This window comes from Phyllopteryx taeniolatus, chromosome 3 (genome assembly GCF_024500385.1).
Source record: "Phyllopteryx taeniolatus isolate TA_2022b chromosome 3, UOR_Ptae_1.2, whole genome shotgun sequence".
NCBI lineage: Eukaryota > Metazoa > Chordata > Actinopteri > Syngnathiformes > Syngnathidae > Phyllopteryx > Phyllopteryx taeniolatus.
Window position 1 is genome coordinate 21,340,752 of NC_084504.1, and position 27,790 is coordinate 21,368,541.

Sequence of the window (27,790 nt, forward strand, 5' to 3'; positions counted from 1 at the left end):
GATAGTTATTTTCATATATTTTGGTTGTTAGGACAAGCTGTGCACATTTTTGCTAATGGTGAAGCTGTACTGAGTTAAGAGAGGCGTTATTCAGTCACAGGACTTTTGGGTCTGTTTGATCTGGTCTATTTGTTCAGGAGGAGACCACGTCAAAGTTCAATTTGGTATTCAATTCTCTGCTTGTCGCCCGCAAACACAAAGCAGCACACAGCGAAGGTAAGGGACTGGACAAACACAGAGATAGCCAAAACGTCTTTTTATCTTTCTATCTCAATTTAATTTGATCTAGTGTGATAGTTTGCTATTGGGGTATTGTGTACATTTGTTAAGGTTTTCAATATCCTTTTGCCCCAGTGAAGCCTTCAGGATGAAGGGGATATGGACAATCGTCTCCGTGGCCTGCCTAGTGGTCAGTCCAGCACTGGCCGCCATCAAAGACCTCACTTCGCACTTTAGTCAATCTAACCCGGACCCCAGAGGCTTTCAAGCAAAGGGGGCAGGGGATATGGAAGACATCCCTTTAGATTTCCACAAAGAAAACACCATCACCAATGACCTGGTGTTTGATGGCTTTGAGGACCAAGATTACATTGATTTTGATAAGATCCTGTCTGCGGGCAGTGATGACTACATGTGAGTATTGTTTTAAGATTATTTTCAGCATGAAATAAAATATTCTTATTTGCATGCATGAGCGACAGGCAACTTTTTTCAGCGAAGGGGATGAGATTGATGAGATTGCCACTCCCGCCCCGGACATCGACATATTCGCCGAACCGTCCGACCCAAAGATTCGTCGTGCCAGACTCCTGCGGCTCTTTCACGGTCGTTCCCGCCTCCAACGCCTCAACATTGCCAATGCCCTCTTCGGCTTTAACCTCTATCGAAGCCTCCGGAATGACGTCAACCAGAGCGACAACATTCTGCTTGCGCCTGCTGGGATCTCCATCGCCATGGGGATGATGTCTTTAGGAGGCGGACCCGGAACCCAGGATCAGATCTACAAAGTTCTGGGATTCGCTGAATTTGTCAATGCGAGCACTCATTATGACAACAGCACAGTACATAAGCTCTTCAGGAAGTTGACACACAGGCTGTTCCGGAGAAACTACGGCTACACGCTGCGCTCCGTGAACGACGTCTACGTGAAGAAGAACGTCTCGGTGAAAGCCGCTTTCCGTGCGGAGACGAAGGCGTATTATTTCGCAGAGCCGCAGTCGGTGGACTTCGGGGATGCTGCCTTTTTGAACAAGGCTAACAGTCGCATTTTCAAGCTCACGAAGGGACTCATAAAGGAGCCGCTCAAGAGCGTAGACCCAAATATGATGCTTATGCTGCTCAACTACCTTTACTTTAAAGGTGAATATGAATGTAAAGTGACCTTTCAAGCTTGCTTTAATTACAAACACCACACAACCATTCATTGTGACCTCATATGGGTATGACCAGATGTATCTGTGTTCAATCTCTTGTATTACCAGGCACATGGGAACAGAAATTTCCCAAAGAGATGACCCATTACCGCAACTTTCGAGTGACCGAGAAAACAAACGTACGAGTGCCGATGATGACCAACAAGGGGAACTACCTGGCCGCTGCCGACCACGAGCTTGACTGTGATATCCTACAAGTGAGTTGGGGGATTCCTCCAGATTTAGAGATGGCAATGGAGGACACACGACAGTAAATCTGACTGGTGTTATGCTGGCCTTTTCCAGCTCCCGTACACGGGAAACATCAGCATGCTCATTGCCTTGCCGAGGAAGATAACAGGTATGAGGACCTTGGAGCAGGAGATCTCGCCCACAGTTGTCAACAAGTGGCTCAAAAACATGACAAACAGGTCAGCAGCATCCTTCCACCAAACAAGTGAGGAATTGCACAACTGTGTGCATAACTCAGTCTTGGGCTTGGGAACCGGTTTAGGGTTCCTGATCGGATGAGAAATATTGCCAGTTCAGTTCAAAATACAGGGGGGTTGGAAAAAGTACAGTAAACACTTTGAATTCTCAACAACTCAGTTTGACCCAAATTTCATGACAACTATGGTCCTTACGCCTAACAAAAATCCAGAACCTGAACATAAATGGGATAAAACTGGACAAATAAACTGAGAATCTGATGATCTCAATTACTCCCTCACCATCAAATCCAAATGTTAGCATTACTTTCACTTTGTTTTCTTTTGTTGCATTTATAGCATTTCAGAAAGGTGAGTGATGATAGGCCAATGAGAACAATGTTAAATGTCGATTTAAAAAATAAGGATACATTTTTACTGTCTTTCGGTAAGAAGTAAGTTCCATTTTACTGTTGTCATTAACAACAACAAAAATTGGGAAAGGACATTTAGACTGGTCCCGTAAGAGTGTTAGTTCTACTGCAGAGTACCAAGGAGTACTACCACTACGTAGCACCATGTGTACATATTTCGTCGTAAGAGTTCTAAACACTCTTACGGGACCAGTCTAAATGTCCTTTCCCAATGGAAAGAAATAACTCTTGACAGTGGTAGCCCTAGATTTTTTTTTAGATCTTGGACAGATTTATATGCGTGTATATGAGACGTTAATTTCCCTGCAGGACACGTGAGGTTGTTCTACCTCGCTTCAAACTGGAGCAGAACTATGACTTGATTGCGAATCTCAAGGAGATGGGTCTCACTGACTTGTTCCACGACGGCGCAGACTTTACTGGAATGACTTCGGATAAGGTTGCCATGAACTGGGTGAGTCGGCAGATTTCATCGTAAAGTAAAAAAGAGAGGTAGCTTTGACTGATGTATGTTTTTTGTTTGTTTTTTAATTCTCATAAAGCTAAAGCACCAGGGAACCATCACTGTGAACGAGGAAGGCACAGAGGCGGCTGCTCTGACCCAGGTGGGCTTCATGCCTCTCTCCTCCCAGATCCGCTTCGTAGTAGACCACCCTTTCCTCTTCCTAATCTACGAGCACCGTACGGACTGCGTTGTGTTCATGGGCAGAGTGGTCAACCCGTCACAGCACTAAATGTATAAAATGCATTCCAAACTGTTCCACGCAATGTCAATGCTGGGAGGTTCATGTGTTTTAATACACTTTCTTTGCTGCAAAATGAAAAAGTAACAGGGAGAAATTAGCTCAGTGCTTGTGTGAGTGTGTGCGTGTGTTGTGTTACTGAACACTGAGACTGAGATTGCCTGGGTGAGTCGAAGCATGCTGTTCTGTCTGTTAATGTTTTCTCTTTTGTTTCCAATTATTCTTGTGGCTAAATTACCTACTTCAAGATTCAGAAATTAATACAAAAGCCTATGAAATATTTTATTAATGTACACTGCAATAGACATTTATGCAGAGATTGAGTTTGAAAATGTTTTCAAGTTGTATTAAATTTATATTGATTAAGCCAAACATTTATGCCAAACATGTTATAAAGGCAACCGAACACAAAACTTATACTATACTATATACTAAAACTGTATACTTACTTGGCATAAAATCTAATGGGCTCCAATTTAAAAAAACAAAAAAAAGATTTCTTCTCAGTTTTGACTACCACTGTGAGAGGTTTACTATTGTGGTTGCACTTTCTAATGGTAGAACAACACTGCATCATAAGAGGTATTTCTAATATTTTTGTTACATTATTAACAGCTGGTTGCACTGCAGATATCTCGGTAAATATTTGTCAATTGCCTTGCATGATGACAAATACAGTAACTTGGAATCACCAGTTAAGCCAAAAAGTTGTGTAGATAATTTAACTGAATTCCAATGCTGGGGTGGCATGCAAGGCTTGTAGCATACGACAGGGCATGACTTCAAAATGTACAAACTCACCACAGCAATCACTGGGATGAGAACGCCCAGATTCCCCGCACTACTTGATGCCTTGGAAGGAGATGAGAGATTGTATCATTTTTGTATATCTTAATATCAAAAGATGTGTAGTGCATGCATGGAGATGTATCCAAACACCTACTTTAAGCGCTGGCCCTTTATCTGATGCCCGCTCACTGGCTCGCTTCCCTTCCAGGCCCAGTTGGACAAAAAGTTCTAAAAGGTTCACCATGAGTTCATCCACCAGCTGCTCCCCCTGCAGGTTGGCGGCAATGTTGGCCAAAGCGTTTATCACAGCCAGAGAGCAGTGTCTTGAGAGGAAATAGAAACACGCCGAACACGTTCTACTCAGCATTATTCAATATGTATGGTTTATGAGGAACCAAACATGTTCTATCCAGGGGTAGAACTGGTATTGTGTGAGTCTAGCTTTCTTTTCCATTGAACACCAGCAGCAAATACACGCACCTGTAGCCGTGATCTCTGGAGTCTTTAGTAGCAGAGTAGACGACTGAGCTGGCCTTCACACTGATTTGTTGAAATAGGTTCCACACTTCCTGGTAGATGTATTGCTACAGGACAGAATCATGTCAAGGATATTTAACACATCATTAGAGTGAACTTCATTGTCACAGTCTAATGAAAAGCATATTGTACATCCACAATTTTTGTGCTTTTCCATTTTTCTGCATTTCGGATAAAAAGGAAGAAAAAAAACTACTTGGAGATAAGACTCTTCAGAGCTCCTTTTATACTGAATTTTCCATTACAATAAACTAAGAGCCATGACTGGTCCTTTAAGTAGAACGAAGCAGAAGAGGAAGCCAAATGGTCATTCAGACTCACATTCCCTGTAATGACCATGCAGCCTAGCTGGTCTATGATGAGTACGTCCAGCTGAGACGGAGGTTGACAGAACTTCTGTTGTAAGATCTGCAGGATGTGCTCCATCACTTTAGGCGTGTCTCTCAGAGCAACAGCGATGTGGCCCAGTGTCCGAATAGTGTGATCTGGGATGAGGTGAGCATCCCTGGCAGGAAGACAGGGGGTTTTAAAAGAGCTCATTGTTTGGTGATGTTCTGTCTACGACATAGATCTGTTGCTCACTTATCATTCTCCTGTGAAATGTAAAGGCGGTTGGACAGACTAGCGAGAAAGGCCTCCACGATCACATTGTCCATGGTCAGGCCAGCTTTCAGACATCTGGCCAAAGGACAAACATCAATGTTTTTAACTACTATTCAAGGTAATTTTGTCTTGTCAAAGCTGTATCTGCTTTTTTTGCGACTGACCTGCAGATGTTGTCGATGGAAATGTCTCGGAGCTGCTCGTACATAGACTGCTGGTCCTTCCTGCTGGACAAAATGTTGACTGTGGACTGAGAGTGCTCATTCGTTACATTGATCCTGATTTCTCCTGTGCCTTGATTTGAAAAAGAAAAAAACAAATTATAAAATAAGATAGCAGCCCTATAATAAAAATATTTCGCTAAAAATAAAATTATTGTGGTTTTAAATACACTGTAGTAAAATCAAGTAAAATGTTTCTTAAATTGCACAATTCGGAATTCAACAAACATTTTGGGGCAATGAATGACATTGCGAAACTAGCATATCGTGTGAGACTTCAGCTCTAGTGAGACTTCAGCTTGAGTAGTTGCACAAGTGTATTTTGATTTTTCTTTGTCTTTTTTTTGTGCCAAAACAAGAGGGTATCAGGGATGGCAAAAAAGACCACAGAACTGCAAATGTAACTTACTGGAACATGGGAAATTGATACAAATATCTGTGTCCTGGCTGCACAGTACGATATAGCTAAAGCGACAATAAGTTGACATCAAAATGAAAGAAAGAAAAATAGTGCAAAGTGAGCTTAGTCTGCCTGTGAAGAGACTCACCTCCCAAGCACATTAAATAATCACCATAGCATGATAATCACATGCGTCACATTCATGGTTGAGGATGCAATTTATTGTTCTTTCATCTTTACTATTCAGCTTCTTTTCAAACTTGTATGACAGTTAAGATTATCAAAGTACTACTAAACATTGCCTGTAGCATTAAAACATAGTTTTACTTTTCATATGGGAATCGGAGGTGGACTTACACCCCGGAAAGTTTGTTTTAAAATATTACAAAGTTAGGAGCCGATTGATTGATAGGGTAGAAGGACACAGCGGGTGACGTACGTGTAGCCGCTGGCCAATGAACTAATGTGTACTAATCAATACTGGATGAGACACAGATCAGGAAACGACACTGTTATCTAATCTCTTGTGTTGCACTGCTCTACATGTTCATAGCTGGGTGCAAATTCACCTGAAGCCCTCCTTTGCAAAAATACTCTAAATGTATTGCGCATGCCAGAGTTCTGGTACCTGTGCTGTACTGGCTGTGGTACTTGTAGAGTTTTATGATGACAGGGGAAGGAACTACCAGGAAGTCCCTAAGTGATGTGGTAGCAGAGTGAGCCACCACAGGAAACCTCTCACATAGACGCCCCAGGCCCTGACAATCACAGGGACAACATTGATTGAAATGCAAGATTAATATCATCAATACTGTCTGCATACACACACCTGCCACTTGTTTAGATACACACAACTAACTGAACCCAGTACAAGAATTTCATCATAAAATGTGCCTTCACATAAAAATATAGTGGCACCTTGAGATACAAGTTTAATTCATTCTGTGACCACGCTTGTGACTCAAAAAGCCTGTTTGTAATGTGATTTTTAACGAAATAAATAGCACTCTGTAATATTGTACTTTATAAAACAGAATAATGAATTAAATAGAATGTCAAGAAAGTAAGCAGTTTTGACACATTTTTGCTTCTATTCAATGAACATTGTGCTGCTCCTTCTGGTGTGTGCACCTTGGCCTTTGGGCTCTCGGTAAGCCACTGGAATATTAGTCGTTCTTTGCAGAGGACAAAGAATACTGTTCGTGTGAGTGCTGTTATATTATGTGTCCACATGTGTTGCTCCACCACTTGTTCAAATATCTGCTGCTTAAAAGGGTTATAATGCCACAACACCGATGCTATTCGTTAGCCAATCTATGGCATTTTAGGTTGTTTGTTAGCTGACTGGACTTTACGAAGGCAAAAGCTATGTGGTTGTTTTAAATACACATGTAATTATTTTTGCTTTCAGTTTACTTTGACAGTCAATTTAAAGTGGGTGTGGCAATAAACACCTTTTGATGCTTCTTTCCTGAAGAATTCCTCACTACCTGTCAAACTGCTGCTTGTTTTGAATTGAGTGAGTCGACTGCCACCATGCAGTGCACGCATCTCAAATTTTTGCTCTCAAGCCAAAGCAAAAAAAAAATAACCCGAACAACGGCTCATATCTCGAAAAACCTGGCGTAGAATCGGTCCGAGTGCGTCCATCCAAACTGAGCAACAGTATCTTTGTAAAGGCAGAATTTGCGTATTCAGTTCTACAAATAATGTTGTGGTTGATGGCTGTTTTTTTTTAACCACATATGACATTTCCCTTCATTATTCTTTCAGCTCTAGAATGTTTCACCTGCAGGCAACAGATGAGAAGGGGCATGTGAGCGATGATGACTTTACTCGAGGTTTTCGACTGCAGCTTCTCGGTCAATTTGCTGCACAAGTTCTCAGCTCCTATTGGAACAACATGGGGAAAAAGACATAAATACACATGCAGTACATACTATAAATACACTATCACCGATTAGGCTACATCTAAACACAGGGCTCTGGGCACTGTCTGGGCTAGAAATCGATTACCTTGCTCATCTTTGACCGCCCACACCATGAGGTCCACGCAGGCAGCGTTGGCTTGGCAACGAAGCTTGAGGGGGCTCTGTTCCCCCGGCAACCCCCCTGTGTCATGAAGTATCCGCTGCAGCTCCGATTGGCTGCTGCTAAATTGTTCCAGGACAAAGTCATGGACTTCCCGTACAAAAGCTGGTTGCAAGGCTGATATACACAAAAAAAAACACACGCACATTGCAAAGATGGTTATTATATAAATATTTCCCTGGCTGTCAGATTAAATATAGATTTAATAAGCATGCCTGATTTACCATTCATGTTGTATAGAGTGTCCCTCAGCATTTTGAACACACACACATAGAGAGGGTCACTGAAGGTTTTGTAATAGAGGTTGACTCCAGGGTTTGACTTGATGACAAATAGGAGAGACAATGATAAATTACATGAATAAAATGACACAAATTTGATTTAGATTTTTCTTTTTTTTTTTAAACAGAATACATAACCCATTTACCCCGGTCACTTCAGCCATGGTGGCGTCGAGGATTTTAAGAAAAGATTCCGAAAGAAATATCTTCACCTGAGTGAGCACAAAGGACACAGTATGAGGAAAAGACTAGGGTGCGGTAAATGCGATACGCCAGCATCAGCATTACAGTAGACACAAACCATGCTCAGGAGCTTCCGGAGCAGATCGACAGGCACCTCAATATCATTTTCTCTTGCTCCCAGGAAGAGAGGAGACACGGAGAAACTGGAGCTGACTGTGGAAAAATAGTAATCAGGATCCACTGTGCTGCTGTCGGGGAGGTAGGCACCTGGAATGACAGCGATCAAGGACCCTGCAGTTAAAATACAAGCTTTATCTATTCTAGACGCCTGTAAAAAGCTAGTGTTACTACATACTAGTATACTTCTAGATACAGGGGTGCCAGTGGAGCAAGAGATACATTTGTTCCATGATCACACTTGTAACTCAAAGCACTCATAATACAAATCATCTTTCCCCACTGCAATGAATACAAATTCCATTAATCTGTTCCAGCCTCCTCGAAAAAAAAAAAAAGTCATGTGTTTTTGCTTCAATTCAATGGACATTGTGCTGCTCCTCCTGGTGTGCCTGCCTTGGCCACCTGGGGGCAGTATATAATACAGACAGACGGATAAACATGAAGACGATCACCGCTGCTCAATAGGTTCCAGTCGTTTTAGTTTTTCATTTTAGTCGTCTTGCTATTTGCGGCATGGTTTATTTGTAGTTTGCAGTGGTGTAGAACTGCACTTCATCATACTGAGAATTGTTTCTAATGATTTGGTTTCTTTATTTACAGTCCCCTCCAAAAGTATTGGAACGGCAAGGTCAAGTCCTTTGTTTTTGTTATATACTTAATTAAGACATTTGGGTTTCAGATCAAAAGATGAATATGAGACAAAGGTTCAGAATTCCAGCTTTTTTTTCATGGTATTTACGTCTAGATGTGTTATACAACTCAGGACAGCGCACCTTTTGTTTGAAGCCACCCCCTTTTCAATTGAGCAAAAGGATTGGAACATTATTAAATTAACTTAAAAGTGAATAACATTTAATATTTGGTGGCATAACCCTTACTTGCAATAACTGCATCAAGCCTGCAACGTATTGACTTCGCCAGACTGTTGCATTCATGCATGCAATGTCTTCTTCTTTTTGTAGTATCAAAAACAAAGGAATTGACCTTGCCGTTCCAATACTTTTGGAGGGGACTGTACATGAGATTGAAAATATTTGGAAAAACTCAGTATGATGTTATGCAGTTCTACATCACAACAAACTACAACCACAATAATAAACACACTGTTCAATTAATACTATATAGTCAGTCAATACCAGTTAACCACTGTTTTACCTTCAAAGTAATGTGGGCCTGGTGTGGTGGGAGAGCAGGGTGAGGGACCTCCTGCATCTGCAGAAACCTATCAAAATGAACCTGTTTTAAACCCAGAAACCAACAAAACCAACATCCTATACAAACATTCAGAAAGCATCTTACTTGTGCAGAGGATTCAGGATTGGTTGCGTTGCGTCGGCGCAACGTGTCACTCTGGTACACGGTCAGCAAGGAGGTAGGAATGATGGAGCGGAAGTCATTGAAGGATCGCCGCCGTATGCCCTCTGTTTCCTCTGCGACGCAATGAGTCTGAGGCGAGTCTTTGGGGAACAGCTTGGACAAAAGGGCTTCGTCTGTGATGCTGTAACGGCCAAATGCTCGTGTCATGCCGAACAAGCTGGGCACAATGTACCTGCACAGGTAGACTAGAAATTGAGAGAGACTCTCAGCACTTCTGAAGGACAGCGACTTCCCATTGTGGTGCACGTGTGTGCTAATACCTTTGTCGTGATTATCAGGTGTTTGGCACATTTCCTGCAATGACTGCATGACTTCCATGATGGTGTTCAATATCTGCAGAACAACAGGACAACTGAGTAATATTACATTTTACAAAGCATGGACAAAGATCATCACACATCCATGGCTAAGTGTTTAATCTGACTTAAAAGGGACTAATAATATTTTATATGGTAAGATATACAAGTATAGGAACACCTGGCCATTAATACAGACCAGAAACATATTATGTCCCCATAGTGTATCAGTGTTGCGGCATCATCCTAAAGGAAACATTTTGCTACAACAAACACACTCGCCAGACTCACCTCTTGCCTGTAGTCTAGGTCCCTCTGAGCCACATCTGCTAAAAGAGTCACTAAGCAGAAGCTGAAGTTTTCGGCAACTGGCAGAAACTCTGAAGAACAGATGGCACCGCACAAAACACACAATTAATGAATTATTCATTAATGAAAGAACTGCAAGCTTTTTAAAGGAAGCAGCAATGTACAGAAAATGGAAAAAAATGATCAAATCTATTCAGGATTACTGTTTGAATATTATTTCAAGGGGATGAGAGCATCTCTCTGGGAATGTTCTGAACTCCTAATACCACACAAGTGTTGTATTGGGCAGAATAATACCCCCGAAGGAGTTGCTATTGCAGAGCTCTGTGGGTGGTATAAACTTCAAATAGCTGATGTCATGATGTACTTTATTAGACAGCTGAGTTGAAACTGAATCAACAGTTTCTGCTCCGTTTTGCCACAACTGCTTCAAGACACGATTAATACAATTCCACACAGTCAGCAAAATCAATTCTGTCCAGCCCCTAATAGAAACACAAACATCATCTTGGCAATCAAAGCAAAATATCCAGTGCGTCCGGAAAGTAAGGGGATTATTCCAAAATAGATTAATCGTTATGTACATGTGATTTATTTATTATAATACATTTGTGTAAAAAATAAATAAAGAAATATCTAAAACACATTTTATATTGACATCATGGGGTAAAAAATAATTTCTGACATTTTGGATTAAGGCTATAACAATAAAATGTGGAAAACCTGAAGCGCTGTAAATACTTTCCGAATGCACTGTAACTGTTGGTACTGGTAATGCTGTTGTACTGCTAGGGCATGTCAATATAATCTATGTTGTGTTTGGCGCAATATGATAATGCCAGATATCTTGATGCAAAATTGCCTAGCGCTGCCGCAACAAGTAAAACGCTTACGAACGGGGAATGTTCGGAACAAGGATCCCCTGTACGTAAGAGGATTGTCCTTACCCTTTCCTTTCTTTCCCGAGCCTTCTTCTATCCATTCGACACGTGGGAGGCCTCTCAGTAGGCTCAGCAAGTAGGAAACAAGTGTGTCTTTGTGCTGCTGGTGCCAGGCAAATAATTACACCCAAATGCAAACAACTGCACATTCTTTAAAACAACAAGTGACAAATATTAAGTAATAAAAACATTGTAATACAGAAAAAAAAAAAAAAAGATTTGAAGGAAATATACTTCTAAGTAATTAGATGGTAGATTCCTGAGTTCCATTGCAAAGATACTAGAGGCTTACAAGGTCTGAAGCATGTTTAATCGCAGGCTTAATGAGATTAAAGCTATAAGCTTATCATGGCGATATAGACTACGTGGACTCTCGTGAGAGGCTACCTCCAAGTAATGATGTAAAGGTACAGCGCTACCAAAGCCAGGTCCCACCTGTAAGCCAGACTCCACTAGAAAGACGGCCAGCGCTACGACGGCGTCGATGCGGCGCACGTCAAGTGAGAACTCGCCTTGAGACTCCAATGGACACATACATTGTAGCTTCTGGACCTTAAACGGCACAAAAAAAATGATTATTAACATATGAAGAACAGCATGAGCACTCTTGAGTATGCAGACATTACAGTCTCGATGCAAGTATGCATAGCAAATCTTGCTCAAATTTGACATACTTTAAAAAAAAATGTAATCCATTATAAGCGCAATAATTTTATGACATAATAAATGTACCGTATATAGCCAGGCAGGCTATAAGGGAGTCTGAATACACTTTCTATATACAGTATCCATGGTGGCAGAGCGATTAGCTCATCTTCCTCACTGTGATGAAGTTCAGGCAGGGGTTCAAAATGCGGCTCTGGCCTTCTTGTGTGGAGTCTGTACTGTATGTTCTCGTGGTTTTCGCATAGGTTTACTCCAGCTTCCTGTTATATACCCAAAACATTCATATTCGGTTCACTAGTCTAAGACTTAAAAAATATATATAAAATGTATTTTAAAGAGGGAAAATAGCACTCCATAATATTGCACTTTATAAAAATATACAGTAAAGACGTATTTAAATAAAATAAAACATATTTAAACAGTTTTTGTCACACTGCATCAATTAAATCGGTATTGTGCTGCTCTTTCTGCTGTGCCTGCCTTGGCCACCTGGGGAAGTGTAAGAGAGACAGACGGATATACTGTTCACACCGCAACTCTTCACAGCTCATCAGTACAGCACTAATATTAGTCGGTCTTCTCATTGGATAAACAAATATATGACTGTGAGTACTGTTATATTGTCTGTCTACATGTGTTGCTGCATTGTTTATGTTCAATCCATTGCTTAAAGGGTTATAGCACCGAAACATAGATGCCATTGAGCATCAGCATTAGGCTAGGCTACGTGGTAGTTTTAAATACACAAGGTTTGTTTTATGTTTAATTTGAAAGTAAACTTGAACTGGGAGAGCTTGAAGCCTCTTTTTAGAAGAATTGTTCAGTATTTACCAAAATGCTGCTTAGTGTGAAGTGAGTTGAGTTCACTGCCACCATAAAGCACTGTTGTATCTCAAGTCTGCGCTCGCAAGTCAAAGCAAAGAACAAAAATAACGAACTACAGCTCGTATCGTGAGAGATCATCAGGGGTGCTGAGGGAAATTATTCAATTTCACTTAATCGGTCCGAAAATTATCATTCCTTTACTTCAAATGTATCTTTGTTTATTTTATTTCATTCAACTATTCCAGCGACGTATACTGACAGGGAGAACAATTAAATGCTCTTCCACTAGATGGCGGAGTGTACAATTAACCCGTGTGTCCCCTGTCCACATGTCATTAACGTAAAGTAAATGCGCGACTAAACTGAGACGAAATCATCATTGTTTCAGTATACAGTAACTACAAATTTTTTTGTCATTTTTGTTCGATGGTTTGTAGTGGTGTGCAGGATTTTTAATTCCTTACATTTCCCCCTCTTATGTGCGTCAAAACATGAGACCAATCAGAATAGTCACACAATCAGAAAATGTTGTAAACTCACAAGCACGAACTTAATATTCACTTTACCGTTGTTTTTTTGCCTTAATACTGTTACCATAGGCTTATCAGGGAATCAAATCAGGTTGTGAAAGCCTGTTTGGCTGCAGTGCTCATCAACGCGGACTATTTATTCAGTTTGTGGTGCAACATCAAACTCAACTGTGAGTATCCGTTGAGTAAAATGTCAACACGTCCAAGAGGAGCTAGAACTCAATGAAAGGTGAATTGCAAACGATGAACACCTGCCAAAAGTCGAAAGTCCGTCAGCCATTAAAATAAGAAACCAACACCGCCAGTGCGGAAGCGGACCTTCTTTGCTCATGTTCACACAACCAATTGGACCCAAACACGTTGCCGTGTGGCTTACCTTCTCCGCCGGTGCGGGCTGGTGGGCGGCGAACGAGCGTGCCAGTGACAGGACTGTGTTGAAATAGAAGCCTCTGTGGCCAGCCCCAGTCACCGACATGTTTAGCTCCGCATCCGCCGACTCTCCGCGTCGCGGACGGAGAAACAAGCCAGCGAGAAACAGCCGCTCGCGCTTTCGCCAAGCCGCAGTACGGACAGCCAGGAGGGACAATTTTTTTATTCAATAACGGCTTGGTAATAATTGGTCCATGATAATGAGTACACTAATTTAAGCTACATTTTTCCAAACATAGTATCCCTTTTGTTTTTGGTGTCACATCTTTTACCGCTCTAATCATTTTAATGCGTTTTCGTCGCGCAACATCAACATCCGGGTGCGCGCGGCTTGGTGACGTCGTCCAGGAAGTGTTTGTGTCAGTCAGCTGACCGAGCAACAGCTACAGCTAGCACATCGGGCCAAGGTTTGTCTTTTGACTATTATTCATCTTTTGGGATGTTCCGTGTCAGACACAATATGTCCTAGGTGGCTAACGGGGGCATTGTTCTCACATTGCCCACTTCTTTCGGCCTGTGCGGGGGGTTTTACTTTGGCAGTTTTCGTTAAGCAAGATAACGTTACTGCAGTTTATACATTGTGACGTTAATTTGTTTTATTTACAAATAAGCATATTTTAAGCTGGAGATTGTATCACCAACTCACACGGTATATTCAATTTCATGTGTAAATTATCGTAATGTAGCTAAAATAAAGTCTTGTTTTGATCAAGGAGCAGTGCCAATTTTCAAATCGACACGTGTGTGTTAATAATAATATGTTAGTAATTCTAATATATTGTTTAACTTCCATCAAAAATAAATTGTTTATATTAGTGGATTGTCTATTGCAGTGATTTCCGTGAGATTGTTAGCTGATGATCTCATTTCACTGAATTTGTCTGAAAAGTTATTTACTCCACATAGTGTATCTTCGTCCACCCGACTATGTCAGTGTCATTTAGTGAAAGGCAGAACAATGAAATGCTCTTGCACAAGAAGATGCAATTAACCTGTGTATCCACCTTTTACTGTTCATACAACAGAATAAATGGTGTGTCCAACATACAGGTCCAGATAAGTAAATTTTTGAGTAAATTGAGACGAGACCAATATTTTATAACTTTGTCTTCGTTAGATTTATTTTGCTGCTACTGAGGAAATCCTGTAATGAAGAAATGGTAGGCATAATTGAATGTTACTTTAAGCACTGTACTGTATTTATTTTACTTTTTTGCACATTACTACATTCCTTGAAAAAATGGTTGTATGACAAATTAGTTAAAATGGTTTTTATTCATTTTATTTTATTTTTATTAATCTTTTTATTAGTTTTATTGTGTGGTCTATATTGAATTTTATAAATGAATGGAGAAAATTATCAGGATATTAAAATTATCTATATTTTGTCCATATCACAAAGCTCTGCTTACAGGCATAAATATACTTTATCCTCTGCGAAAAACAACTGATATTAATGCAACTCGCTGAGTCACTTAGTTGTGAAACTCTTCTTCATGCATTATGTCTGTGTTATGCTGCCCTCTGGTGGCTAAGGTGCGCACTCCAGAAGGACCACCATGTCATTGGGCACTGAAGCCTGAAATCATGATGCATAAACAGTTTCATTCTTTAAATTCTATTGAATTATGTTATTAGTGTATGTTTTTTTTATAAAGTACAATACTGTAGCGTGCAATTTTTATTATTAAAAAAATATATACATTCTTGGAGGGGGGGGGGTGGCATTGAGTTGTGTAAAGTCTGCTTGTGTGCCCCTCAGATGGCCTACTCTGAGTCCCGCAACCCATTTGCAGACAACGATGACGATGAAGAGCGCTTCCGGCCTTCAAACAGGGGCTTCGACGGCGACCCCGGCGACAGCGGACTGAGCGACGCCGAAAGGAGACAGCGCTACCTCCAGCAGGAAGTGATGCGTACGGCTCAGTCCGCGGTGGACAGCAGCTACCGTTCCCTCGGCTACATCTACGAATCAGAGAAGATGGGTGTGGAAACAGCAGAGGTAATATGTCACGCTAATCGGATTGGTCCGGGCACATGGAAAGCTGCATTGGCATCATCCTCAAGTCCTCACTGTTCTTTGTGTAGGAGCTGATGCGACAGGGGGAAGTTCTAAAAAGGACGGACAAAATGTTAGACAACATGGATGAGGATCTGAAGACAAGCCAGAAGCACATCAACAGTATCAAGAGTGTTTGGGGAGGCCTGGTCAGTTACTTCAAGGGCAAACCTGACCAGACCAAACCTCCACCGGAGGAGGTAAAGCCCTACCAGGGCAATGAAAGGTGAGGGCAGCAATATTAAAATAATTATTTAACGTTCAAATAATACTGAACAAAAATATATACTAATGTATAAATAATACATCAATATATTTTATACAAAACAAAACTAGAACTACTGATTTTTCATATAAAAATAAGCTATGAGTGCGCCCTCTGAAAATTATTTCCTGTGTGTTTAATGAATCTGTATCATGTGAGTTTCACTTATTTGAATTGAACTACTACAACTAAAACATTTTTACCATATTCGAGAGGTGGGAGTAAGTCACATACAGTATGTATATTATATCTGCAAGTCATAAGTAAGTCTCAAGTCTTAACCTTCAAGTTTCAGGCAAGTCCCAAGTTACTGTAGCAAAAGTCAAGTTGTTACTCAGGTTAAGCAAGTCATACTGTAAGTCAAGTCAAACAATCTTGCTCAGTCAAAACCTATATTTATTTGCACATTAGCCACTTTGCACTTAGTGCAATGGACCCCCACATGTACGCAGTTCGGCATCCGCAAATTCACCTTTTTGCTTATTTAAAAAAAACAAAATGTATTTATTTAATTAATTGTTTTAAAAAAGCCTATCCTCCGTTTGTGTTTTCTTTTTTACTTGACCAACCGCTTATTCAACTTTTCTGTTTTGTTTTACCTAGTCCCCTGCTTATGTGCATTTTTTTTCATGGCAGTTGTAATGAGCATCAATTATTTTCAGATTTTTGCTATTCACAGTGGGTACATTAGTTAGCTGTACTAACAGATTCCAATCACATAGTTCTTTTGATGGTCCCAAACCAGTCTCCATATTGTTTATTAGTTTATAATCTCCTCAATTAAACACATAACCGACATGACGCTGGATTTTAGTTTGACGAGCAATCTGTTAACTAAACTATGGAGTTACCTGTCTGTGTGGATTTTATATTTTATGGTGTCAAAAACAAAACAAATCGCACACTATCTTGAAAATGCTGATTTTCAAATGTTAACAAGCAAGATTTCTCAAGTCATGTGGTTCAGTTGAGTCTTTCATAAGTTTTAGCCATGCAAGTACCAAGTCCTAAAATTGGCAATTTAAGTCTGACTTGAGTCCAGTTGTGTGACTTGAGTCTCCTACCTCTGCCTTATTCTGATCAGAATCAGAATCAGAATCGTCTTTATTTTGCCAAGTATGTCCAAAACACACAAGGAATTTGTCTCCGGTAGTTGGAGCCGCTCTAGTACGACAACAGACAGTCAATTGACGGAGAACACTTTTGAGACATAAAGACATTGAGAAAAACAGTCACTGAGCAATAAAGGGTTGCTAGTTATCTGGTAATGCCGGTACCATTTATTTATTTATTTATTTTTGTTGACAATTGAGCAAAAAGATGCAGAGTCCTCTAGCACCTGTACATTTCTCCTTTTCCCCAATTCTTCCAGAAATGTCTTCCTCCAGCCATTTGATTGGCTAAAATGGCCTTACAATTTCAGCTTTACAGCACTACCGTTTTCTTTGGCATGTGCAGCGAATCCCGTGAAAGCATTTTTGTGTCATCATCTCAACAGCAGTGTGTGGACGCAGTCATTTGTATTATTTATTAATACAGTGCTTTTTTTCTTTTTTCAGATTACAGAGTGCTTTGGCCACCAGCAGAGGGCAAGAAGACAAGTACCAAGCAAGTCATCCCAACCTAAGAAAGCTGGAGACAGGAGGTGCACTGTGACGTCTAAGTACCTGACAGTACACAACATGTACTACCTGAAGTGTGTTCTGACAATTGCTTTTTTTTTAGGGTTTGGGGCCACGGCATCGGTAGACGGCGGTTCCTCCGCACAGAATGGATATTCTCAGAACAGACACCTTCGACAAGCTCACCAGACCTTGGACAACAATTTAGGTATATTTTCGACATATGTACACTGATCCACCATTCCTCACTGGAGTGATGGTGAGAATCTGTAATATTGAGAGCCTGTATTAAGAAATACCTTTTATAGTGAACACATTTAAACTTAATACAATATTTTAAACACATTGTAAATATATTTGAACACAAAAAACATAAGCATACAACTTATAGAAAATATGTAATAATAATAATATATATATTTTTAAATGTATAGTTTAATACCATTCAACACACTATTTACACACTTTACTTTTTACACTCATTCTAAATGTATTACAACCCAAAAAAATGAATATGTTAAATGGGGAAAAAACATTTTCTAGAGTGGGCCTGCGATAGGTGAACCACGAATAAGCGGCGGAGTATTATGCAGTTGGACCTTATGGTCTTAAAATTTGAAATTCAATCGAAACTTTCAGGAATTTTCAATTTTTGTTGTTTGGCGATGTGTCCGTGGTACAGTAATTACTATTGCACTACTTTTGTAGTGTTACAATTGAACTGTGGGAAATAGTGCATTTCTTTTGTCTCATTAACATGAGTGCTACTTTTTAAATGGAAAAAGCAATATTTGTCATACATGAATTCATTTTGACCATGAATGTGTGCGTCTGTTGTGTGCGCTGTGGGCACCAGGGGGCAGTAGAATATATACATACAGATATAAACAAAGAAGATGGTCACAACTGCTCAGTAAGTGGCACTAATATTAGTTTTTAGGAGAGTATAAAAAATGTATGCCTTTTAGTATAGTTATATGGTCTGTCTACATGCATGGTGCTGCATTGTCTGTGTTCAAATATCCATTGCTAAAGGGTTATAACATTGCAACATCAATGCCAGTTTCTTAACTAATCACTCGTAATTCGGGGTACCACTGTAACTCGAACCCTGGTTTTAATGTTTATCTGTACAGCCAACACAAGTTTTATAACGGCCATTTCTATATATTTGAACCCTGTGGGAAATTAGAAGAAACTGGATGTCAACCAGTGGTACAAAATTGATATTAGTCAATTTTAAAGATTCCACTGTTTACACTTAAACTTAATTTGTATAAATGTGCATACCGTCCAGTCATCTTACTGCCACATGTTGTTTTTACCTTGTCCAGATGAAATGGCACATGGTTTGAGCAGGCTTAGGAACCTCGGGTTGGGTCTCCAATCTGAGATTGACAGCCAGGATGACCCCATCGATTCTCTGCTCAACAAAGTGGACAAGATGGACACAAAAATCAATAACACAAACCAGCAGATTAAACGGCTCAAATAAAACAAACTATTTGGACCTCACAAACAACCAATAAGTCATCACTTGATTTCTATCCTGACCCTATCAAAAATAAACTTGCTCACACATCATACCGTATTTGATATATGTGCATTAAAGGGAAGACTTCATGTTTATATTTGTAAGTAGTCTTCTCCATCAGTCATTCAGATTGATCTCAATAAATTTGAATAATGTAGAAAAAAAAATTAAGTACTTCAATCCAAAAAGTGAAACTCATAGATTGTCTACAGACACAGTGAAAGATTTCATTTCAGTTTTTAGAATTTTGATTATAGCTTAACGCTAACAAAAACCTCAAAATGATGACCTCAAGATATTTAGAATATTACATATGAAACAATAAAAAATACATATATTTATATAGGAATTCGGTTGAACTGCCCATCTATTGTAGTTAATATATTTAATGGATATAAAGTTTCACATTTTGAATTGAATGACTGAATTAAGTCAACTTTTCTATGATATTCTGATTTATTGAGATTCACGTGCTGACAAAAATGTATAAAAACATGCTGCCTTACTATTGTACACATAAAGCTGTTTCAATTGTTTGTTATTTCTCATGCCAACATCACTTGAATTCTCCCAAAAATATTATTTTTTTTTTTTTACTCCTTACTGAGCCTTTGATACATGGATTGTTGAGATAAATTTGAATGTTAGTGTATAAAGGATGATTGGCAAATATATATCATGTGATTGACCTGGAATCATTGACTATAACATTAAAGTTGAAGGAATATCCCTGTATTATGTCTTCTCGTTTCATCTTTTTTTATGTGTGTCAACTTGGGACAAATGGAGCAAGGGGATAAACTACCACAAGGTGGGGACATAGCGTTAAAATCAATTTGCACCAGTTTGTGTTCCAAGTGACAATTTGCTATGAAACACAAAAACTCTGCCACCCTGTCCCAAGCATATTTGTGTCATTCCAGAATAGAAGAACAATTTAGCCATCAACATTTTGCGAGATATTTTATTTGCTGCGTCATATATTTTGCTGTTTGGTGCAACTCTGTTTCATGTTCTCAGACTTGAAAAACTAATATTTTGAACAATTTTACAATGAAATAGCAACATTTGATTTGAATACAGTGTTCCTTCGCATTTGAGTATTCAGAATTTGATACTTTTTTTCAGACCCTAATTTCGAGACTTCTCTTTTTTTAAAAATACTTCATGACATTTGAGTAAATAAATGTGTATCATTCTGATTCTTTATATTCCATTATGTCAACGAATAATTTCCTGAAGATTATAACGAGTTGATGTAGCCTGTGCAAATAAAGAGCAAACCCAGATGACAAGACGACTTTTGTGCTTTTTCGTGCATATGGCTCAGAACTGCCGGCTCCCCCCGTGTTGGAGATGTCAAATGATTTTACACACAGTCTGCATTTAGTTAAGTCTGTCTTGAAACCCGACTGAAACCCGAATCCGCTTTTAAAACCCTAACCATGGTTTGAAACCATACTTTGAAACCGTAACCGTATTTTGAAAACCTTGCTCTGTTGTCAACCCTACTTTGAAACGCTAACCCTGTTTTGAAACCATAAACCTATTTTGAAGCCCTACTTTGAAACCCTAACCCTGTTTGGAAAAACAACTTTGAAACCTTAACCCTTGTTTTGAAACCCTACTTTGAAACCCTAACTCTGTTTTGAAGCCCCACTTTTGAAACCCTAACCCTACTTTGAAAACTTAACCGTTTAGGGTTAGGGTTCTCTAGTAGGGTTTCAAACCCTACTTTGGGTTTCAAAACAGGGTAAAGGTTTCAAAGTAGGGTTATAAAACACAGTTAGGGTTTCAAATCAGGTTTAGGGTTTTAAAGTAGGGCTTCAAAACAGAGTTAGGGTTTCAAACTATGGTTTAAAGAGAGTTTTAGGGTTTCAATTGTGGTTTCAAAACAAGGTTAGGGTTTTAAAGTAGGGTTTCAAATCAGGTTTAGGGTTTTAAAGTAGGTTTTCAAAACAGTGTAAAGGTTTCAAAGTAGGGTTATAAAACACAGTTAGGGTTTTAAAAGAGTGTAAATGTTTCAAAGTAGGGTTAGGGTTTAAAAGTAGGGTTTTAAAACATAGTTAGGGTCACAAAGTAGGGTTTCACAACAGTTAGAGTTTCAAAATAGTTAGGGCTTCAAAGTAGGGTTAGGGTTCCAAAGTAGGGTTTCAAAACAGAGTTAGGGTTTCAAACTATGGTTTAAAGAGAGTTTTAGGGTTTCAATTGTGGTTTCAAAACAAGGTTAGGGTTTCAAAGTAGGGTTATAAAACACAGTTAGGGTTTCAAAGTAGGGTTGCAAAACAGAGTTAGGGTTTCAAAGTATGGTTTAAAGAGAGTTTTAGGGTTTCAATTGGGGTTTCCAAACAAGGTTAGGGTTTCAAAGTAGGGTTAGGGTTTCAAAGTAGGGTTAGGGTTTCAAAGTAGGATTTTAAAACACTGTTCAGGTTTCAAAGTAGGGTTAGGGTTTCAAAGTAGGGTTTCAAAACAGGTTTAGGGTTTTAAAGTAGGGTTTCAAAAAAGAGTAAATGTTTCAAAGTAGGGTTATAAAAACAGTTAGGGATTCAAAGTAGGGTTTCAAATCAGGTTTAGGGTTTTAAAGTAGGGTTTCAAAACAGAGTTAGGGTTTCAAACTATGGTTTAAAGAGAGTTTTTGGGTTTCAATTGTGGTTTCAAAACAAGGTTAGGGTTTCAAAGTAGGGTTTCAAACAGCGTAAAGGTTTCAAAGTAGGGTTAGGGTTTCAAAGTAGGATTTTAAAACACTGTTCAGGTTTCAAAGTAGGGTTAGGGTTTCAAAGTAGGGTTTCAAAACAGGTTTAGGGTTTTAAAGTAGACTTTCAAAACAGAGTAAAGGTTTCAAAGTAGGTTATAAAAACAGTTAGGGATTAAAAGTCGGGTTTCAAATCAGGTTTAGGGTTTTAAAGTAGGGTTTCAAAACAGAGTTAGGGTTTCAAACTATGTTTTAAAGAGAGTTTTAGGGTTTCAATTGGGGTTTCCAAACAAGGTTAGGGTTTCAAAGTAGGGTTAGGGTTTCAAAATAGGGTTAGGGTTTCAAAGTAGGGTTAGGGTTTCAAAGTAGGATTTTAAAACACTGTTCAGGTTTCAAAGTAGGGTTAGGGTTTCAAAGTAGGGTTTCAAAACAGGTTTAGGGTTTTAAAGTAGGGTTTCAAAACAGAGTAAAGGTTTCAAAGTAGGGTTATAAAACAGTTAGGGTTTCAAAGTAGGGTTTCAAAACAGGGTTAGAGTCTCAATGTATGGTTTAAAGAGAGGTTTAGGGTTTCAATTGGGGTTTCCAAACAAGGTTAGGGTTTCAAAGTAGGGTTTTAAAACACAGTTAGGGTTTCAAAGTAGGGTTGCAAAACAGAGTCAGGGTTTCAAAGTATGGTTTAAAGAGAGTTTTAGGGTTTCAATTGGGGTTTCCAAACAAGGTTAGGGTTTCAAAGTAGGGTTTCAAAGTAGGGTTAGGGTTTCAAAGTAGGGTTTCAAAACAGGTTTAGGGTTTTAAAGTAGGGTTTCAAAACAGAGTAAAGGTTTCAAAGTAGGGTTATAAAACACAGTTAGGGTTTCAAAGTAGGGTTTCAAAACAGGGTTAGAGTCTCAATGTATGGTTTAAAGAGAGGTTTAGGGTTTCAATTGGGGTTTCCAAACAAGGTTAGGGTTTCAAAGTAGGGTTTTAAAACACAGTTAGGGTTTCAAAGTAGGGTTGCAAAACAGAGTTAGGGTTTCAAAGTATGGTTTAAAGAGAGTTTTAGGGTTTCAATTGTGGTTTCCAAACAAGGTTAGGGTTTCAAAGTAGGGTTAGGGTTTCAAAGTAGGGTTAGGGTTTCAAAGTAGGATTTTAAAACACTGTTCAGGTTTCAAAGTAGGGTTAGGGTTTCAAAGTAGGGTTTCAAAACAGGTTTAGGGTTTTAAAGTAGGGTTTCGAAACAGAGTAAAGGTTTCAAAGTAGGGTTATAAAACACAGTTAGGGTTTCAAAGTAGGGTTTCAAAACAGGGTTAGAGTCTCAATGTATGGTTTAAAGAGAGGTTTAGGGTTTCAATTGGGGTTTCCAAACAAGGTTAGGGTTTCAAAGTAGGGTTTTAAAACACAGTTAGGGTTTCAAAGTAGGGTTGCAAAACAGAGTTAGGGTTTCAAAGTATGGTTTAAAGAGAGTTTTAGGGTTTCAATTGTGGTTTCCAAACAAGGTTAGGGTTTCAAAGTAGGGTTAGGGTTTCAAAGTAGGGTTAGGGTTTCAAAGTAGGATTTTAAAACACTGTTCAGGTTTCAAAGTAGGGTTAGGGTTTCAAAGTAGGGTTTCAAAACAGGTTTAGGGTTTTAAAGTAGGGTTTCAAAACAGAGTAAAGGTTTCAAAGTAGGGTTATAAAACACAGTTAGGGTTTCAAAGTAGGGTTTCAAAACAGGGTTAGAGTCTCAATGTATGGTTTAAAGAGAGGTTTAGGGTTTCAATTGGGGTTTCCAAACAAGGTTAGGGTTTCAAAGTAGGGGTTTAAAACACAGTTAGGGTTTCAAAATAGGGTTGCAAAACAGAGTTAGGGTTTCAAAGTATGGTTTAAAGAGAGTTTTAGGGTTTCAATTGTGGTTTCAAAACAAGGTTAGGGTTTCAAAGTAGGGTTTCAAACAGCATAAAGGTTTCAAAGTAGGGTTAGGGTTTCAAAGTAGGGTAAGGGTTTCAAAGTAGGGTTAGGGTTTCAAAGTAGGATTTTAAAACACTGTTCAGGTTTCAAAGTAGAGTTAGGGTTTCAAAGTAGGGTTTCAAAACAGGTTTAGGGTTTTAAAGTAGACTTTCAAAACAGAGTAAAGGTTTCAAAGTAGGTTATAAAAACAGTTAGGGATTAAAAGTAGGGTTTCAAATCACGTTTAGGGTTTTAAAGTAGGGTTTCAAAACAGAGTTAGGGTTTCAAAGTATGGTTTAAAGAGAGTTTTAGGGTTTCATTTAGGGTTTCCAAACAAGGTTAGGGTTTCAAAGTAGGGTTAGGGTTTCAAAGTAGGGTTAGGGTTTCAAAGTAGGATTTTAAAACACTGTTCAGGTTTCAAAGTAGGGTCAGGGTTTCAAAGTAGGGTTTCAAAACAGGTTTAGGGTTTTAAAGTAGGGTTTCAAAACAGAGTAAAGGTTTCAAAGTAGGGTTATAAAACACAGTTAGGGTTTCAAAGTAGGGTTTCAAAACCGGGTTAGAGTCTCAATGTATGGTTTAAAGAGAGGTTTAGGATTTCAATTGGGGTTTCCAAACAAGGTTAGGGTTTCAAAGTAGGGTTTTAAAACACAGTTAGGGTTTCAAAGTAGGGTTGCAAAACAGAGTTAGGGTTTCAAAGTATGCTTTAAAGAGAGTTTTAGGGTTTCAATTGGGGTTTCCAAACAAGGTTAGGGTTTCAAAGTAGGGTTAGGGTTTCAAAGTAGGGTTAGGGTTTCAAAGTAGGATTTTAAAACACTGTTCAGGTTTCAAAGTAGGGTTAGGGTTTCAAAGTAGGGTTTCAAAACAGGTTTAGGGTTTTAAAGTAGGGTTTCAAAACAGAGCAAAGGTTTCAAAGTAGGGTTATAAAACAGTTAGGGATTCAAAGTAGGGTTTCAAATCAGGTTTAGGGTTTTAAAGTAGGGTTTCAAAACAGAGTTAGGGTTTCAAACTATGGTTTAAAGAGAGTTTTTGGGTTTCAATTGTGGTTTCAAAACAAGGTTAGGGTTTTAAAGTAGGGTTTCAAACAGCATAAAGGTTTCAAAGTAGGGTTAGGGTTTCAAAGTAGGGTAAGGGTTTCAAAGTAGGGTTAGGGTTTCAAAGTAGGATTTTAAAACACTGTTCAGGTTTCAAAGTAGGGTTAGGGTTTCAAAGTAGGGTTTCAAAACAGGTTTAGGGTTTTAAAGTAGACTTTCAAAACAGAGTAAAGGTTTCAAAGTAGGGTTATAAAAACAGTTAGTGATTAAAAGTCGGGTTTCAAATCAGGTTTAGGGTTTCAAAGTAGGGTTAGGGTTTCAAAGTAGGGTTAGGGTTTCAAAGTAGGATTTTAAAACACTGTTCAGGTTTCAAAGTAGGGTTAGGGTTTCAAAGTAGGGTTTCAAAACAGGTTTAGGGTTTTAAAGTAGGGTTTCAAAACAGAGTAAAGGTTTCAAAGTAGGGTTATAAAACAGTTAGGGTTTCAAAGTAGGGTTTCAAAACCGGGTTAGAGTCTCAATGTATGGTTTAAAGAGAGGATTAAGGTTTCAATTGGGGTTTCCAAACAAGGTTAGGGTTTCAAAGTAGGGTTTTAAAACACAGTTAGGGTTTCAAAGTAGGGTTGCAAAACAGAGTCAGGGTTTCAAAGTATGGTTTAAAGAGAGTTTTAGGGTTTCAATTGGGGTTTCCAAACAAGGTTAGGGTTTCAAAGTAGGGTTTCAAAGTAGGGTTAGGGTTTCAAAGTAGGGTTTCAAAACAGGTTTAGGGTTTTAAAGTAGGGTTTCAAAACAGAGTAAAGGTTTCAAAGTAGGGTTATAAAACACAGTTAGGGTTTCAAAGTAGGGTTTCAAAACATGGCTAGAGTCTCAATGTATGGTTTAAAGAGAGGTTTAGGGTTTCAATTGGGGTTTCCAAACAAGGTTAGGGTTTCAAAGTAGGGTTTTAAAACACAGTTAGGGTTTCAAAATAGGGTTGCAAAACAGAGTTAGGGTTTCAAAGTATGGTTTAAAGAGAGTTTTAGGGTTTCAATTGTGGTTTCAAAACAAGGTTAGGGTTTCAAAGTAGGGTTTCAAACAGCATAAAGGTTTCAAAGTAGGGTTAGGGTTTCAAAGTAGGGTAAGGGTTTCAAAGTAGGGTTAGGGTTTCAAAGTAGGATTTTAAAACACTGTTCAGGTTTCAAAGTAGAGTTAGGGTTTCAAAGTAGCGTTTCAAAACAGGTTTAGGGTTTTAAAGTAGACTTTCAAAACAGAGTAAAGGTTTCAAAGTAGGTTATAAAAACAGTTAGGGATTAAAAGTAGGGTTTCAAATCACGTTTAGGGTTTTAAAGTAGGGTTTCAAAACAGAGTTAGGGTTTCAAAGTATGGGTTAAAGAGAGTTTTAGGGTTTCATTTAGGGTTTCCAAACAAGGTTAGGGTTTCAAAGTAGGGTTAGGGTTTCAAAGTAGGGTTAGGGTTTCAAAGTAGGATTTTAAAACACTGTTCAGGTTTCAAAGTAGGGTCAGGGTTTCAAAGTAGGGTTTCAAAACAGGTTTAGGGTTTTAAAGTAGGGTTTCAAAACAGAGTAAAGGTTTCAAAGTAGGGTTATAAAACACAGTTAGGGTTTCAAGGTAGGGTTTCAAAACCGGGTTAGAGTCTCAATGTATGGTTTAAAGAGAGGTTTAGGATTTCAATTGGGGTTTCCAAACAAGGTTAGGGTTTCAAATTAGGGTTTTAAAACACAGTTAGGGTTTCAAAGTAGGGTTGCAAAACAGAGTTAGGGTTTCAAAGTATGGTTTAAAGAGAGTTTTAGGGTTTCAATTGGGGTTTCCAAACAAGGTTAGGGTTTCAAAGTAGGGTTAGGGTTTCAAAGTAGGGTTAGGGTTTCAAAGTAGGATTTTAAAACACTGTTCAGGTTTCAAAGTAGGGTTAGGGTTTCAAAGTAGGGTTTCAAAACAGGTTTAGGGTTTTAAATTAGGGTTTCAAAACAGACTAAAGGTTTCAAAGTAGGGTTATAAAAACAGTTAGGGATTCAAAGTAAGGTTTCAAATCAGGTTTAGGGTTTTAAAGTAGGGTTTCAAAACAGAGTTAGGGTTTCAAACTATGGTTTAAAGAGAGTTTTTGGGTTTCAATTGTGGTTTCAAAACAAGGTTAGGGTTTTAAAGTAGGGTTTCAAACAGCGTAAACGTTTCAAAGTAGGGTTAGGGTTTCAAAGTAGGGTAAGGGTTTCAAAGTATGGTTAGGGTTTCAAAGTAGGATTTTAAAACACTGTTCAGGTTTCAAAGTAGGGTTAGGGTTTCAAAGTAGGGTTTCAAAACAGGTTTAGAGTTTTAAAGTAGACTTTCAAAACAGAGTAAAGGTTTCAAAGTAGGTTATAAAAACAGTTAGGGATTAAAAGTCGGGTTTCAAATCAGGTTTAGGGTTTTAAAGTAGGGTTTCAAAACAGAGTTAGGGTTTCAAACTATGTTTTAAAGAGAGTTTTAGGGTTTCAATTGGGGTTTCCAAACAAGGTTAGGGTTTCAAAGTAGGGTTAGGGTTTCAAAGTAGGATTTTAAAACACTGTTCAGGTTTCAAAGTAGGGTTAGGGTTTCAAAGTAGGGTTTCAAAACAGGTTTAGGGTTTTAAAGTAGGGTTTCAAAACAGAGTAAAGGTTTCAAAGTAGGGTTATAAAACAGTTAGGGTTTCAAAGTAGGGTTTTAAAACACAGTTAGGGTTTCAAAGTAGGGTTGCAAAACAGAGTTAGGGTTTCAAAGTATGGTTTAAAGAGAGTTTTAGGGTTTCAAATGTGGTTTCAAAACAAGGTTAGGGTTTCAAAGTAGGGTTTCAAACAGCATAAAGGTTTCAAAGTAGGGTTAGGGTTTCAAAGTAGGGTTAGGGTTTCAAAGTAGGGTTAGGGTTTCAAAGTAGGATTTTAAAACACTGTTCAGGTTTCAAAGTAGGGTCAGGGTTTCAAGGTAGGGTTTCAAAACAGGTTTAGGGTTTTAAAGTAGGGTTTCAAAACAGAGTAAAGGTTTCAAAGTAGGGTTATAAAACAC

The 27,790-nt window shown here is 38.8% G+C and overlaps 3 protein-coding genes across 8 annotated transcripts in view; 2 read left to right on the forward strand and 1 right to left on the reverse strand.

The window, feature by feature from the left end:
* Window positions 1–13,921, reverse strand: part of pi4kab (phosphatidylinositol 4-kinase, catalytic, alpha b) — a 32,423-nt gene extending 18,502 nt beyond the window's left edge. For 2 of the 4 annotated variants that reach the window (XM_061767554.1, XM_061767552.1), the window contains exons 1-19: window positions 13,623–13,921; window positions 11,661–11,777; window positions 11,232–11,325; window positions 10,267–10,355; window positions 9,940–10,012; window positions 9,602–9,864; window positions 9,458–9,524; window positions 8,241–8,389; window positions 8,086–8,151; window positions 7,883–7,979; window positions 7,584–7,775; window positions 7,357–7,457; window positions 6,196–6,325; window positions 5,111–5,240; window positions 4,926–5,021; window positions 4,665–4,848; window positions 4,287–4,390; window positions 3,961–4,129; window positions 3,819–3,869 (exon numbers count right to left, since the gene is read on the reverse strand). In XM_061767554.1, coding sequence (XP_061623538.1) covers window positions 3,819–3,869; window positions 3,961–4,129; window positions 4,287–4,390; window positions 4,665–4,848; window positions 4,926–5,021; window positions 5,111–5,240; window positions 6,196–6,325; window positions 7,357–7,457; window positions 7,584–7,775; window positions 7,883–7,979; window positions 8,086–8,151; window positions 8,241–8,389; window positions 9,458–9,524; window positions 9,602–9,864; window positions 9,940–10,012; window positions 10,267–10,355; window positions 11,232–11,325; window positions 11,661–11,777; window positions 13,623–13,721 — 2,271 coding nt within the window. In that variant the 5' untranslated portion in view covers window positions 13,722–13,921. Of the gene's footprint in view, window positions 1–3,818; window positions 3,870–3,960; window positions 4,130–4,286; window positions 4,391–4,664; window positions 4,849–4,925; window positions 5,022–5,110; window positions 5,241–6,195; window positions 6,326–7,356; window positions 7,458–7,583; window positions 7,776–7,882; window positions 7,980–8,085; window positions 8,152–8,240; window positions 8,390–9,457; window positions 9,525–9,601; window positions 9,865–9,939; window positions 10,013–10,266; window positions 10,356–11,231; window positions 11,329–11,660; window positions 11,778–13,622 lie in introns of all 4 variants that reach the window. The other 2 variants (XM_061767553.1, XM_061767551.1) reach the window with 1 other exon arrangement.
* serpind1 (serpin peptidase inhibitor, clade D (heparin cofactor), member 1) lies at window positions 122–3,391 on the forward strand. 2 transcript variants are annotated; one of them, XM_061767555.1, is made up of 7 exons: window positions 122–216; window positions 355–633; window positions 716–1,359; window positions 1,482–1,630; window positions 1,719–1,843; window positions 2,584–2,728; window positions 2,817–3,391. In XM_061767555.1, exons 2-7 carry the CDS (start codon window positions 368–370, stop codon window positions 3,006–3,008), a joined length of 1,521 nt encoding a protein of 506 aa, XP_061623539.1. In that variant the 5' UTR covers window positions 122–216; window positions 355–367; the 3' UTR covers window positions 3,009–3,391. The 2 variants fall into 2 exon arrangements, with proteins under 2 accessions (XP_061623539.1, XP_061623540.1); XM_061767556.1 differs by having other exon boundaries at window positions 147–216; window positions 360–633.
* A 7-nt stretch (window positions 13,922–13,928) lies between the features above and the next one.
* Window positions 13,929–19,890, forward strand: snap29 (synaptosome associated protein 29). 2 transcript variants are annotated; one of them, XM_061767557.1, is made up of 7 exons: window positions 13,950–14,082; window positions 14,793–14,835; window positions 15,438–15,677; window positions 15,764–15,960; window positions 17,559–17,644; window positions 17,725–17,829; window positions 18,956–19,890. In XM_061767557.1, the coding sequence occupies exons 2-7, from the start codon at window positions 14,833–14,835 to the stop codon at window positions 19,114–19,116; spliced, it is 792 nt and encodes a 263-aa protein (XP_061623541.1). In that variant the 5' UTR covers window positions 13,950–14,082; window positions 14,793–14,832; the 3' UTR covers window positions 19,117–19,890. The 2 variants fall into 2 exon arrangements, with proteins under 2 accessions (XP_061623542.1, XP_061623541.1); XM_061767558.1 differs by lacking the exon at window positions 14,793–14,835 and having other exon boundaries at window positions 13,929–14,082.
* The last annotated feature ends 7,900 nt before the right edge of the window (window positions 19,891–27,790 follow it).

Bases quoted from the DNA above. Each gene is read 5' to 3' on its own strand.
- serpind1 (XM_061767555.1), top strand. From the start codon at position 368: ATGAAGGGGATATGGACAATCGTCTCCGTGGCCTGCCTAGTGGTCAGT. The intron at 634-715 runs GTGAGTATTGTT...AACTTTTTTCAG, and splicing joins GCGGGCAGTGATGACTACAT to CGAAGGGGATGAGATTGATG. The intron at 2,729-2,816 runs GTGAGTCGGCAG...ATTCTCATAAAG, and splicing joins ATAAGGTTGCCATGAACTGG to CTAAAGCACCAGGGAACCAT.
- snap29 (XM_061767557.1), top strand. The intron at 17,645-17,724 runs GTGCACTGTGAC...CTTTTTTTTTAG, and splicing joins AAGAAAGCTGGAGACAGGAG to GGTTTGGGGCCACGGCATCG. The intron at 17,830-18,955 runs GTATATTTTCGA...TACCTTGTCCAG, and splicing joins GACCTTGGACAACAATTTAG to ATGAAATGGCACATGGTTTG.